At 31.1% G+C, this 16308-nt stretch overlaps 1 protein-coding gene across 3 annotated transcripts in view; it reads right to left on the bottom strand.

Moving 5' to 3' along the window:
• The window catches only part of LOC119255187 (receptor tyrosine-protein kinase erbB-4), a 964561-nt gene that overhangs the window by 260524 nt on the left and 687729 nt on the right, over window positions 1–16308 (bottom strand). For all 3 annotated transcript variants that reach the window (XM_054700043.1, XM_054700042.1, XM_054700041.1), the window contains exons 9-12: window positions 15298–15424; window positions 10698–10771; window positions 9482–9572; window positions 7333–7532 (exon numbers count right to left, since the gene is read on the bottom strand). In XM_054700043.1, the coding sequence (XP_054556018.1) occupies window positions 7333–7532; window positions 9482–9572; window positions 10698–10771; window positions 15298–15424 (492 nt within the window). The remainder of the gene's footprint in view (window positions 1–7332; window positions 7533–9481; window positions 9573–10697; window positions 10772–15297; window positions 15425–16308) is intronic.

Below are 16308 nucleotides of genomic sequence, written 5' to 3' on the forward strand. Positions count from 1 at the left end.
ATTTATATAAATACTTGCTTAGGAAATAAACAAGCTCATCAGAAAAATTCCTGAAGAGGGAAAAAAAAATCCTAAAAGTTTTATTATAAAGCATTTTGTAAAGACAGTATATTCAAGGCAATACTACATAGTCATGAATGTGACTCTTGGTATTCTTCACCGCATAACCTTGTAGAAAACATAAGCAATGCCACAATTTTTCCTTTATTAAATTCTGTTAATAAGCAAATATGTATTGCTAAGTTCCTTAAATATGTTTTCACCCAAGATCCTACCTTCTTTTATGCTGTCTACTGCCTGCCTATGTCTGTATTCAGAGATCAGGGAAACATTATCTTCTGAGAAAAAAATAATAAACAGAAAATCATAACAATTACTTTATCTCATTCTTTCCAAACCACTAGATGATGGCATTAAAAGATGGGCAATCATTTTCTCCAAAGAAGGAAAGTGTCTCAACACAGCATAGAACAAAAGGCCAAAGAAGCTAGTTCTTTGAAATTCTAAAGCGAAAAGCTTTTGATCAACACCAAAAATTCAACAGCCCTTGACCTGCCAGGTAGAAGTAGAAGGCCTATTCAGTGGCTTACAGTTCAAAAGGTCATTATGAACCTCTCTAAAGAAACTTTACAAAGTAGTTATTGGGCAACCTTTAACATCCCCTGTGCTTTCTCTAGAAGCCATACAATAGATTTTTTTTAATCTCATCTGAATTGTACCTGTCTGTTAAAAATTGTAAAGATAATAATGTGCTTAGTATGTCTACTTTAAAAGAGAATATTGAACCTGCTTTCATTAAAATAGGGACAACCTTAAAAAGTGGATCTTGCTATTCTGCTTCATGTGTGAAAGTAAATGGATTAACTCAAAATATTGAAATGGAGTAACTGTCTATAGGCAGAAAGGCAGAAAAAAAGCCTTCTCTTTCACTGCACAAGACCATCTATGTTGTTTGCATTACTTAGCATTTGTAGAGGCATGGGATAAGCTTGGATTGTATTTAGACAGAAACTATCAGTTTTTATGATCAGATCAACATAAATTCAAATATTTACCAAATGACTATATGACTCATGTAACCATGGCCAATTATCTAAATATTACTCAGCTATAAAGTAAATAATAATATCTACCTTTCAGGATTGTGATGAAGATTAGATATTATATTAATAAATGTTTAATGCAGGGTTGCTTATTTAACTAAGTTTTTAATAAATGTTCTTAAGAGATATATGAAAATACACAAGCATATTCATGTGTTTAAAAACTATTTGGTGAGAAAATATGTTCAACAATGTTAAGCTACGGAAATACGATGGAAATAAGAAATAAAATATACATTTATCTAGAACCTATAGTCTAGTTGTAGAGATAAACATTAAATGAATCATACATACATATACACATATTTGATGAGAGAGTCTACATCAGTTGTCCTAACCTAATGAATATGTCAATCCATGAGGGAATGAGGGACAATATACTAGAAAGATAAATAAGATTATTTATTAAATAATAAATAGGATTATTAAGACAAAGAGGGCTGGAGGCTACTGGGAATTACATCTCTGGCTAAGAGAGCTTAAGCAGGGAATACAATTAGTGCTTTTAGAGGACATAGGCTGGACATGGGCATTGAGTGGGGAAGCATTACCTCATGAATTAATGAAGTAGACAAGGCTCTAGTGGCCATTACAGAATGTTATGTTGTGTCCAAAGAGTTGCAGGAAACTGTTGAAACATTTTTAGCAGGAAAATAACAATTTTATTTTAATATATCATTCCAATAGCCTTATTGGGATTGAGTTGAAAATATCTTTGATTAGTTGATGGTAGGAAGATAATAGCAATCTCTAGAGAGAGAAGGCATAACCCAAATTTAGTTCATCCAGAGTGCTTTGAACAATCTAAATGTTGGAAGAGAGCTAGTTGAGCTCTTTTACCTAAATTCATAAATTCTAGGATCTTCTTATTCTAGCCTTGCCATAGCCAACCATGTTTTCTGAAGAAAAAGGGCTTGCCTTAGAGGAAAGCATAACTGAGCAATGTAAAGGGATTGAGTTCTGCTGGATCCTAATTTCACTTCCTTTGGATATATCACCAGAAGTGGAACTGCTAGAAAATGTGTTAGCTATATTTTTAATTATTTGAAGTCCCTCCATACCACTTTTTGTGGTGACTATAACAATATTTCCACCAACACTACATCAAGGTTCCATTTTCTTCACATCTTCATCAGCACATCATTTCTTCGCATTTTGATAGCAGCCATTTTTAAAAGAAATGAGGTTTTATCTCATTTTGCTTCACACTTTATTTGTGAGGCTGAGCCCCTTTTCATTTTGCTCACTAGTATGTCTCCTTTGGAGAAATATCTATTCAAGTCCTTTCCCATTTTTGATAGCAAACTTAGAATAATTTTATAAAGAAATATTTTAATGAACAAATACCCATAATTTCTAATAATGTTTTTAATTTAACGTTTTTAATTTTGAAGTGCTATTTGTTTATATCTTTATTACTGTTTTTAAGTAGGAGTCCCCTCAAGTGTAGTAAACTTGGCACACTGACCACCAATGCACACTGAGTCCTCCACCATAGTCCATCGTGCTCTCACCCAACCCTATCTCGACATTGCCTCTCTCCCTTTCCCTGTGGATGCTTCAGAGCAGAGGGGAACATAACTGAAATGAAGACACACTGAATGGTAGAAAATATTAGAATACCAAACATCCGACAAAGGACTGATATCAAAAATCTACAAAGAGCTCAAAGAACTGTCCATTTTTAATTAGACTTTTCTTGCTTTTGCTATTGGATTTCTTGAGTGACATATATTTTATTTATTAACTCCTCATCAACACATGATTTGCAAGTATTTTCTCATACTCTATAGGTTGCCTTTTTATTTGGACACAACCAGATGGGTTCTAATCCTGAAAATGATTTTCAATAATTCCATATATTGGAATTTTGTTCGACTTTCAGAAAAGTTGAACAAATAATAATATCCATATATTATTCTATGAAGAGGTCATAATTACATTTCATAGGATGGCAGTGATGATTAAATTTAACTATAAAAACTGAGAAATTCTCATCCATTTTTGCCTTTTAACTGATATATTATAGCCATCTAAAAATCAGTAGCCATCGATGGATTATTCAACAAATTATGTTGATCAATATCTTAATGATTTGAAGATTTAAATATATATATATTTAAATATATATATATATATATATATATATAAATGCTATATCAAAACTTCCAGATAAAGTATTTCAACTCTCTTTTAAAGTTAAAGAAAAAAGGATTGTCTGGAGACTATGCAAAGACCATAAACATAAAAAGGAAAATAATATAATCTATGCACTTAATTATATAAGAACTTTAAAAAAATGTTCATTGAAACATAAGAAGTTTAAAAATAACTTCTAAGACAGAAATTTATGCACAGCACATTTTAAAGAAAAGAACTTAATGGACTTTATTTGTGAAGAGTTCTTCAGAATCCACAAAAGACCAAATCATAAATTGAAAATGGAGAAAGTTCATGACTAAGTAATTTACAAGAGAAGAAATATAAATGATCAGTCAACATGAAAAGAGGTGCAACTAAAAATGTAAAGTTGAAGATATCTTTTTCCTATTTCAAATTATCAGAATTTAAAATCATGGATAATATGTTATCAAGAATTGTGGAAAAATATGTCAAATCAAACATTATTTAGGACAAGTTTAAAATGCCCTAGTATTTCTGAGATATGTTAAGGCAATATAGTAATATTTTTAATACATAACGTCATTTACACAGAAATTCCACCTCTAACACTTAAGCATAAGAAAATATTAAAAACAAAAATACATATGATATTACAACTTATTGGCATGTTTGTTAAAATATTGTTCATTAAAATATTTCTTTATAAAAATATTGTTTGCTATTAAAAATAATGAACTAGTAATAGCATTATTACTAGTGATATTAAAAGCAAAAATAAATTATCATTAATTTGATACTTATTCATTAAATATTTTATACAGTTTTATTTATTTTAAAGATTTATTATTTTTATTTATACAAGAACTGCGGTGCAAGCCAGAGGCGTGGGAGGGTGAGAGGATTCACCAGAGACAGAGTGGGGAGTAGAACAGGCAGATGAACTGAAAACACTGCTAAGGGGAGCAGCAGGAGAGACTGGAGAGCTCTGCCACTCCATGTGTGTCACCTCCCTGGACAGGAATTGAACCCGCACTACAGAAGCTACGGACAGCTTCACAGCATTACGCTCAACTCACTGCACCACAGGGGAGGCCCCTACAGTTTTAAGAAACAAGGAAGAGTTCTATATATTGCCATGGAAGTTGTTCATAATCTATTAAGTGGAGGAATGTATGGCTGAATAGAATTTAAATATATATTGTATAATCCTACTTATATATGAAAATATATCTTTATCCACACCAAAAATTATATATTCTTTTTTATAAGGTTATATCATTTTGATTTTTAATAATGATAAAGGTATTATTATTAGGAAACAAATATATATAGTAATAATTATATTTCATTTTGTTAAGTTATTTATGAATAATATCTCTTGTTTATAATGGGTGGGTTAAAGTGTATATATACACATGTTTTTACAATAAGAGATATTTAAGTTAAAATGTAATTAAAATTCTGAAGCTTGGGGGTTGGTATAATATTTATCTTCTCACTGTTTATAATTCAATGTAAGTCTGTGTTAAATATTTTAAGAGATTTCAAATACCTTTATATGACTACCCTAAAACTCCTTCCAACCTTTTGCCCATTCTATAACTATATAAATAAAGGAGGCAGAAATGTTTTAGCTTTGAATGTTTCAAGTTTCTCTCATTCTCAATCTCTTAAAACCACACTCTGCAAATTTTTGATTTGCGAGATGAGGATTTCAGCCACTGTTACCCTTTAAAAATGAGATAAAGCTTTTTTTAAATTATTACTACTGTTTTAAATTTTTTTGAACTTCAAAAATCTAACAAATAAAGATTTCTGTTTTACATCACCAAATCAATTCTTAGATTTAGGTCAGAGTATCTCATAGTAACCTTGTATGTTTGGGATGTATTTGTGTGTACGCATGCTTTGTAGCAAATAAGTGTATGTGCTCATATGTAACTTGCATGTGTATGGTTTATTGAGAGAATAAAAGTACAATATTTACCGAACATTTAAATGAAGCACATATTTAATTTTTTCCCTTTTGCAGATAGCACTGTGGATGATAAAGAGATTTTAATCAATGTGAGCTACAATTGCAGCCCAGTGCAAACAGCAGCAGCACCTGAGGTCAAGTTCATAGGTTCATTTCATTTTTGCAAATAGGATCCAATGTACCTTGAGAATGAAATTCAAATTTTGACAAAAGGATTTAGGCAAAATTTTTTTTGAAGATTATAAAAATGAAAAATGATATGCTTGGGCCTCCCCTGATGGCGCAGGCAGTTGAACGCAGCGCTGTGAAGCTGTCCACAGCCACTGCAGCACCTGTTTGATCCCAGCCGGCTGGCAAGGGTCCCACATAGCATGGTAGACCTCTCCTGTCCCACCCACTGCTCCCCTCAGCAGTGTGTTTAGTCAGTCTGTCTGTTCTGTTCCCTGCTCTGTCTCTGGTGAATCCTCTTACCCTCCTGTGACTCTGGCCTGTACCCTGGTTCTTGTATAAATAAACAAATAAATCTAAAAAAATGAAAAATGATATTTAATATTATACTATAGCACCACAAAAGGATATTTCTCCTAACTGCTTTATTTCTTCCCCAAACTGCAAAATCAACTTTGAGTACACAAAATGGGAAACTATGTTCACAATATGAAAAACCGCCTAACTTGGTCTAAGAGCCACAACAGTGAAAGTGGAAGAATAGGTTTGATTTTTGTATTATAATTTATTATTATCATTCACTTTCTTTTGGTCATTTGAAAAGTTTAGAAGTCTTAAATAGGTATAAATAATCACAATTTTTTCCTATCTTGACTTTTATATTTAATTTCTTTCTGTATTTTCTCTTTCACTTTTGCTTTTTTTTAAATTTAGGTTTATGAAATGTAAACATAGTACAGTTTGTGGGATATGTAGAATGACTGTGTCAAAGAGAAATATTTTTCTCTGATTATTTTTTCCACTGGCATTTTTTCTTCAAATTTAAATCTTATATTTGAAAGGTGATGGTACTATTGTATGGTTTGTATTTTGTTTTGCCTTTGCATTTTGAAGTAGAAGAAAAGGAAAGTACAAGCTTGACCTGGGAAATACTCATGAATGTGTGTGGAAGATCCTATTTTACTTCCAGGAATACTCCAGTCTTTTGGAGCGTGTACACACAAACCTATAGTAACATGGGGTAAAGTGATTATGTATTAGAGAAAAAGAAAATCAAGCACTTTGTCAGGAAGTAGAAGGGTATAAAACCACAGTAATTATCCAGATATAATGGAAGACTAAATCTCATTCAGTGTGAACATGCATTTTGATACATAATAAATTTTATATTTCTAGATTCTCTGTTGAACAGAAAAATGTGTATGAACTTAAGGGGATTAAAATGAAGGCTATCATGTTGCAGGAGATCTTCGGGAAAACATTTTTAAATATCCCAAACAGATAAAATGTAAGTGAGTTCCCTATAAATTACAACTTATATGTCATGCAAGTTGCTAGCCTGGACTGCCTTATAGTTTTTAAAAGACAAGGTGGGTTATTAAAAAACGTACATTAACTCATTGACAACTTAGTAAACCTAAGTCATGTTGGCGTCTTAAAATTTATATATTTTTAGGGCCTCCCCTGGTGGCGCAGCGGTTGAGCGCTGGGCTGCGAAGCTGCCCACAGCCTCTGCAGCACCGGTTCAATCCCCAGCCTATGGCGAGGGTCCCACATGGCACACACACCTCTCCTGCTGTGCCTGCTGCTTCCCTCAGCAGTGTATTTCATCAGTCTGCCTGTTCTGTTCCCCGCTCTGTCTCTGGTGAATCCTCTCAACCTCCCGCGTTTCTGACTGTACCCAGTGCTTGTTTAAATAAATAAATAAATCTTAAAAAAAAAAGTCAGTCTTAACTATTAAAAAAAATTATATATTTTTAAAAATGTGCTCTACTGTTCATTCACATGCAAAAGAGTCTATTCATCATGAATATGTATACACTTGTTCAAAACAATAAGATCACACCCCAAGAGCAAAATGTTTCTTAAGGAATGAGGCTTTATTCTTAAATGGTCCAAAATAGAATAGGAAAAGATGTTGAAAGTTTCTATGTTGTAATGCCCAGGTAATGTACTTACTACAGTTTTCTGCTTTCCTATTGTCCCGGATCACTATTCTTTGGTTAATAGTGCTGAAGAGCGTTGTCCAATTGATGGTATGATAATAACACAGGTTACTGTTGTCAGTAATATAGATGTTTCCTGCACTGATTTCCTTCAAGGACTGGAATTGTAGAGAAGTGATGCCCTGTTGCTTGAGGATAAGCAAGGAAAGTCCACTAGAGAGAAAGGAAGGGGAAATCAAACAATTATAAACATATTCTGGCTATGAAATGCATGCTTAAAGTAAAATAAGGATGCTACATTTAACTCAAAGATATGTTGAGACCATAAAAATACCGGAACGGTAAAATTGTGGCCTGAATACTATTTCTTTACATATTATACACACTGACAGTTTTAAAAGTAATCATTTGACACCTAAGAGGAAAAATCTTCATTTTTAGAAGCATGAATATTAATGACATACGTCTATCCTGGCATACATATTTGCCATTGGAATCCAGCATCCCCCGAATCTTAAGTTCTCCAGGGATGAGAGTCTGCATTAGCACTAAATAATTTTAAAAAGTATTTATGGGATGAATGTAAACCTACTCAAAGTAAGACATTAATTCCATTTTAACCACTTGGTAAATTAGAAATGGGTCTGGGGTATAAATATTGCAAAAAATAATGATCAATATTTTTATTTAATCTGTATCTCAAAAACCAAAGTTGTAATAGTTGATATATATGGTAGGATAGCAGATATTAAAAATTAAATAGAGGTATGAAATTAAACTAAAATTTAAAAAATATATAAGGATTGGACAATTGGGGAAAGTATCTCTAGAAGTTAAATAACAACAACTATATTGAAATAAATTATCATTTCAAGGGAAATGCTTCTAATCAGCATAGTCCATGTTTTGTAATTAATTGTATTTCCACTCTATAAAGAATAGTTGTGTTTTCACATTTTAATCAACTAAGGAACATGATTTTATATTTTGAAGATCAAAGTTTCCTTTTACTTCATTTATAAGTAAATATATATGTCCAGATATACATACATACTTTGATTATTAAAATCAAAGACTAAAAAGAGATTTTGTTGTTACTATTCAGAATAGTTCCTTATGTAATACTTATGATATAAGTCAACACAAAACACAGACACACACACTCACATATATATATATATATATATATATATAACTTTTGTGTACGTGTGTATACTCAACTGCAATTCATTCATTCTCTCATGTCATGGTTCTAATCATGACCACCTTGAGTTGTTGATTATATACCGAGCATAGTGCCTTGACAGGTTTATAACATTTTATTCAGTGGATAGTAACTGTTGGTTGCATATAGCACTTGGAAAGATAGCATCACTCAGCTGTCTTTTTAAATTAGGCACATTTCCTTTTTATATCTATAAAACCTACACAGATAGAACAAATTTACTAGCAATGTTCAGTGGGATTTCTGTGAAATATTATATAGAATACATGCCAGCCTTTTAAACATTTTCAATATTTAAGCAAAAAAAATCAATCAAAATCTCCTTGTGTAGATTAACTTCTAAATTTTGATAAGAATTATCTGCAGATAAAATTGATATAAAAGCAGTGGATTAGTAAATATTGCTCATATATTTTTATTATGTTAGTAAAGAATTTATGCATTAGAACTTTAGACCACTGTCCTCTGAGTCCTGACTTTTCTGTCCATCATTAGCCATCACTATATGTCGGGTGATGGATTGATGCTGAAACATCATCCCTGTAATGCTTGTTTCCAATAACAGCTCCAGTAAAAGAACCACCTTCTTGTAAAACAGTTTTTATGTCTCACATACCATACACCTAAACCATTACCAAATCATCTAACAGTTATCTCTTAATCATGATAACATGATCAAAAAGAATAAATTTTATGATATCATGTATTCCAATTCACTAATATTATTTTAAGCAATAGGTGGTTGAAAATCAAACTGTGTATGTTGTAAACTTTATAGCACAATCAGGGATATTTTTCTTGGAGTTTACCTTTGGAATTAGAAGAGGAAATCCAGTGTTTCCAGAATAAGTAAATCACTGAGATAGTTTTGACATAATGTACATATGATGTTATTCTTGAAATCTGAAGAGCTGAAACCTTGAATATATATACCTACCTATAGAGCACTCTTCCGCCAATGGTCACCAGGTTAGAAAAAACACTGAAATCAGTCATGTTTGGGGGCCATGATTGTATATTTAAGAAACCTATAAAATATAAAACCAGGAAAAAATTTTCAGATTATCATTGTGTTATGTCAAAGATTTAGATGATTCTTAATCTGAATTATTCTTTTGAAAGCAAAAATAATTAAATAGGATCAAAAATTATTTCAATTTCTCTGAAATCCTATACCACTTGATCCTTATATTTATGACATGAGTTACCTACTTGTCTGTCTGTCTGTCTATATCTGCCTATGTATGTATGTATGTATGTATGTATGTATGTATCTATCTATCTATCTATGCATCCATCTAAGAAATTCATCTCCTATCCCAAGACATGTAAATAATCAATCTTCTTCATTTGCTTTTATATTCTTTGATGGCATATCACAGATTTGAATCAAACATAGATATGCTATCAAAGATCACTAAATATCAAATATATCACTAAATATCAAATATATCACTAAATATGTGCTAAATGACTGTTAAATGTTACCCATGCTCAATAGTAGTTTTTGTAAAAAAAGTAAATAGAAAAACATGTATTCAAGGAAAACTTCACAATTCCAAAAAACCAGTAACATCAAATTTTAAGGTAGGGCCTCACTGGTGGCACAGGTGGTTGAGCGCAGCGCTGTGAAGCTCTCTGCACCCTCTGCAGTGCCAGTTCAATCCCTGCTGGCTGCAGAGATACCCACATGGCATGGCAGACCTCTCCTGGCTAGCCTGCTGCTCTTCTCAGCAGTGTATTTCATCAGTCTGCCTATTCTGTTCCCCGCTCTGTTTCTGGTGAATCCTCTCACTCTCCTGCACATCTGGCCTATACCCTGGTTCATGTATAAATAAATAAATCTTAAAAAAAAAAAAATTAAGGTATTGTTTTTAAATTTCACTGGCTTTCAAAATGGGCACAAATAAGGAGTGTGGGTGTGGTGCAGTGCGATATCTGAAAAGGTGTGAAACTAGAGCTCTATGTTATATACTGTGTTGTAAAATTATGCTACCTCAATTAAAAATTCAATCACAGAAATTAAATGACATACTTTTTTTAAACTGGAATTTGCTTTGAAAATGATTTGCTGATTTCAAAATTATGTTATACTTTCAAGAAAACACTGAAATCCATGTTGATCCCAATTCAATCACACTTCTAAAAGTTACCTGTTATCTCTCTGACTGTCCGAAAGACATTCAGTTTCTCTGGGTCTATTGCTTCAATTGCATTGTAAGGATCCCTAGAAAATTCAGAAGAGAAACAGCCAAAATAAAGCAGAGAAAATATGAGATATATGACAATGTTCGTTCCATTCAAAATGCAATTTAATTCGCAAAAACATTTTAAAGTGACTTGTCTTAAATTTTCTATACTAGATATAGAAGTGGAGTAAAAGGTACACTAAGGAAATTTTTGGTGACAGAGAATATGTGCTCTTCATTGAAGGCTGTTTCAGATCTATAGGAATGATCCTGTTTGGCGATTGCAAAATAATCCCCAAATATAGCATGTCCATTTATGAACATTTTATTTTGGTTTTAATACTTTATTCTTAATTGGAGAAAAATAATCTGCTAATAAATTTTGCTATGATGAGAAAAATTGTCTTCTGGGCACTTCAAAGCTTTCTAAATTGCTAATAGCACCTGTAATTTCACAAGAAGTATAAAAAGGAACATACACAAAGTCATTTTTTGCTGCATCTTCACATTTATCTACTAGTCAATTTTCATTATATTCAGAATGTCATATGAAAGTGACACTTTATATAGATTATTTAGAGCAATCTTGTTCTGACCTGGTTTATTTATATCCATTTTTATAACACAGGAACTATTTGCTTCCATATATATGAATCATACTAATGTTTGAAAATAAAATTTACAACAAATTTAATAATACTCAAAAGGTGTTGCAAAATTTGAGGTCTTTAAAAATATCTTTTAAAGTATAGAGGTAATTTTTACTATTTGTACTATTAGTTTGTACTATTAGTTTGTATTATTAGTACTATTATACTATTGGCATATATTTGCCCTGTCTTTATAAAAAGTTAACAATAAATTTAAAAAAATAAATAATTAAAAAGTGAATATAAAATATCATTAAAGTTAAATATTTAATGATTTTTTTCAGAGGTTTTAATCTTAGGAAAATATGTTTCATGTAAAAACATATTAACCATGCAAAATAAATTACATATTTGAATACTGAGTCAAGCATAAACATCATACCAAACATTTCTCATTATCTCTATCCACAATTTAGTTTTTTAAGGAATACACAGTATTTATATTTTATTACTTCAAAAGACATTCTGTGCTATCCTGGGAAAGCAGAGTCCTCATATTAATATAAACCTTTTAGGAAAAACTAAACTATTCATTGGCCACTTCTAGGAAACACCAAACATGAGAACCATAAATTTAGAATTGTAAGAAGCATGTATCCATCTATAGCAATCAATAGAGTCTTACTCATATTTGGACATCTGTTGCTTTAGCAATCTTTGAGTACCATCTTTTTCATGTGGGGAATTAACACTTGAATGTGTCCTAATGGGGCTACCAATCAATGTGCTCCACAATTCACTGACTGACAAATAGGCCAACTGCTTCCATATGGAGATCTGAGTCTAAATCCACTGGCATTTATTCATGCTAAACTTAGAACTTTGAAAAGACTCTACTAGTTGCAATAATTTTGAACTTTGGCACTATCTTGTACTGACTTTCTCAACCTGCTTTATCAGCAGTAATCTTCTATATTGTAAACCACCCCATATCTTAAAATAATAACACTTAATTGATTAAATTACTATTTCAAACAAAGAAGTGTGAGCCACACAAAATACTATTTGTTGAACAAAGTATTACAGAAGACTCAAATAACTGGGTATTGATGAAGCTGAAGAAACACTACAAATGAATTTCTCTGTAACTCACATATAATTAAGACTTTCCTCACTGTGATTTGAATATTCCTCAAAAGTGAAAGCCTAAATTAAATCTTCTTGCAAATTTATTCAGTTTATAATTGAATATATATAAAATGAATATGCTTCTGTTGAGTACAAAATTAAAAAAAATTAAGTTTACCATTGGGAAAGTTTTTTGTAGATATTGTGTTTTAACATAATGGTATTTTTTTATTCAGAAGAAATAGCAGCTCTACAATTATAAGCTTTCAACATTTATTCTTCTCGACAAGCAGTATACAGAACAACTCTGGTCATATAATCAAATATTCTGATTTAATTGACAAACACTCAAAATTCAGGACAATTACACATGTGATAATTTCAAATCTTTATCCATGTTTCCAGGAATAAAATGAATTCTTAACTGTTCACCTGAAGACCAATGAATCAAAGATATTTTATATACTTTATTTTATAGATTTTTGATTCTCCAAAAATATGTTAACAGAATCCCACTTACCAACATCAAAGTACCACTAGGGAATTTCATCCTACAACCACCTGAAAATATGATCCTTTAAATAGACAACATTCTAGCTAAATTCAGAGTCATGTCAAAGAACATGATCCCACCCTGTCTTTATCTTTGATGATTCAAAATAAAGTTCAGGATAAAAAGACATTTTCACAATTTCACTGAAATCATTTATTGTTTCAGTAAACCTATCATCTCTTTCCCATCACCTATCACTGCAGTTTATCATCTAAGTCCTTTCTTGTCATTGACTCCTTGTGGTACATCATGGACACACTGATTTGGTGAACACTGTGTTACTCAAAACAGACACACAAAAAAGTCTCAAATCTGACAAGACACCAAAGGGGAATATTGCTATGAATAACCCTAAACATTGAGTTTTGCCTGTGGTTCCCATTCTAAATAAGGAAATAAGTCTGCCTTGTCTATTTCTGGCAATGGTGTTATTATGCTATAAATGGAACATGCCATTTAGCTTTGTTGAGTGCATTGATATGTTAAGTCGTTAACTGACAAGTTGACAAGTATATTTGCTTTTTGCAAAAACTTGTTTTTGGGAAAAAAAAACCTCATTTAATTACAAAATTTGCCTTTTTTTAGCCTAAAGAATTACCTCAGTTTTAGTCAACCCATATAACTGTTAAAAACTAGTTAGTAGAAATTTGAAGGTATTGGGTATAAAGCTAGGTAAAATGTTTCTTTAATGTGCTGGACATTTTCTGTTTATAATAATCTGCATTATTCACTTTGAAAATCTCTTTCTCCATGTATACACACAAATATTATATATATGAATACTAGCCCCACTGATTAACTTTATAATATTACTTTCTTAAAATGAAAGGGAAAGATTTCAGAACATATGTTTCCTGCTGTCATAAACAAGAAATTAGAAGAATATCACATATATATATATCATGTATATATGTTTATTTATATATAATGTGTGTATATATATAAATGTATATATTAATATAAATATATATATATATTTATCCTGGAAAATATTTTACAAAATTATGCATTAGACACAATAGTATTAATTATAATGTTAATAGCCAAATATGTTATGTTTATATGCTATGATTAAGGGCAATTAATAACATTCAGAATTAAGCAAAATTTCATATAAAGAAAATATTGCCATGAAAATAATTTGGCCCTTATTTAGTTTTCAACTCTTTGGGCCAATATCACTGGAGCAGATATGATGTGAATACATATTATTACAGTATATGATATAGGCCAATATGACAGGCTACATTTTAAAGTAAAGAAATGCTTTATATATAAGATAAAGTAATTAATTTCAATGAAAAGAAACACTTTGTTTTATTTCTTTTGCTGTTCCTATTTCTGCATATTTATTCATAAAGGTGGTAAATTACTTCTAGAAAAGATGTGATATATGTTTAGAGTAAAATTTTGAATTGAAATATGTGAGTGATATTCTTCAAGTGTAGCCTGTAGCACTAATATTTAGAAATTAAGTAGTGATATAGACAAATAGATAAAATATAAAGTAAAAATATTGACATTTTTATTGATGCTGAAAGAACTCAAATGTGGTCGATTTCCCAGTTAAAATCAGCAGGTGGTTCTGTAATGAAAGAGCCTAGAGAATGGTACAATTTTTATTGTCAAAATGAATTAATTTAATAGATCTCTTACAATAGTACTAACTTCCCAACTTAAGAAAAGAAAATAATACATCAGGGCAAAGAGAATTTCTGAAAGCTCAACAGAGTTTTGACTTACTGATCTATTATTTCAGATACATTTTTAAAGGAATGTAGGTTGTCTTGGTCTAATTCATTAGAACTTTGAAAGAAATTCCCCACTTCACTCATTGACTGTTTTCCTAAACATAACTGAAAATATGATAAGCCTATTGAAATTTGTGAATTTGATGAAGATGTACTTACATTTTAGCTTATATACAAATTTATATTTGCAAATCCAAGTAGTAACCAAACAATCTGAATGTATAGTCAAATTTTGGTTAACTATCATGGCCTGTTGAATTCTGGCATTTGATTTTTGAGAAGAGCATTAATGTAAGTCAGATTTTTCTGGGTTAAAGGAATCAAACACACAAAGCTTAAGACTTAAGTGTATAAAGAAAAATTGAATTGGACTTTCAATGGTCATCTAAATGTTGTATATAGAGACATTGTTCCATAATTTTGTATACCTGAAACTTATATAATGTTATAATGCAATGTTACTTCAATAATTTTTTAAAAAGAATCTTTTAAACTCTCTCTAAATGTTATAAAATAATTTTCTACAAAAATTTAATACTGACCCATGAATACCAGTGACAAGGAAGATCAAATTTCCATTGATTTTGGTGCAGTTTATGAATTTGTCAATGTTACTGGAATCCACCGTCTGAGCTGACATCAGTGATCCTGTGCCAATGCCATCACAAGCTGTAGAAACAAGATTCATAGCTATGGAGTCAAGAAGTATTTTTTAAAGTCCATAAGTCATTGCATTTTCTTTATAAAATAACAATAATTTTTACTATAAAATAAAAAATATTTATCATAAGAAATCAATTGCTGGGTCCTCCCTGGTGGCATAAGGGTGAAAGCAGTGCACTATGAAGCAATCTGCAGCCTTGGCAGCATGAGTTCTATCCCCAGCCGACCAGGGAGCAACCCACATGGCGCAGCAGACCTCTCCTGTCTCATCTGCTGCTCCCCTCAGCAGTATGTTTCAGTCAGTCTGCCTGTTCTCTTCCCACTCTGTCCCTGGTGAGTCATTTCACTCCCCGCATCTCTGGCTTGTACCCAGCTCTTGTATGCATAAATAAATAAATATAAAAAAATTAAGAAATCAATTGCTTTCTAACAAATAAAATAATCAATAATTCATGCAACATTTGCTAACAGGCCTGCTTTATAAAATTTCCCTTGCATTATGATAGTCTAGTGACCATTACTCATTGTGAGAATTATATTTTATATCAAGACTCAGCATATACACACAATGTGTATATATATATATATATATATATATATAATTAAACTTTTTCATCAATCAATACTTCCTCTTAGTAAATAAAATCACCACTTTTCTAAACCATTCTATAGTATTATTTTTAATATTTGTTAACTGTTGGTCATTTTAGTAAAATAATATCATAGCCTTTTTTTGGTCTACAGCCTGTGGTTATGAAAACACTAATCTAATAAAGGATAAATGTTAAAGAGAATACTAATGTGAGTTATAAATGGAATGAAGACATTTAAATATTTATACTTAAATGAGTATTACTTGTGCTTTATGAAGACTACTTAAAAAAAACACA

The sequence above is a fragment of the Talpa occidentalis genome, unplaced genomic scaffold, assembly GCF_014898055.3.
Source record: "Talpa occidentalis isolate TD23 unplaced genomic scaffold, MPIMG_talOcc4v2.1 talOcc4.3, whole genome shotgun sequence".
NCBI lineage: Eukaryota > Metazoa > Chordata > Mammalia > Eulipotyphla > Talpidae > Talpa > Talpa occidentalis.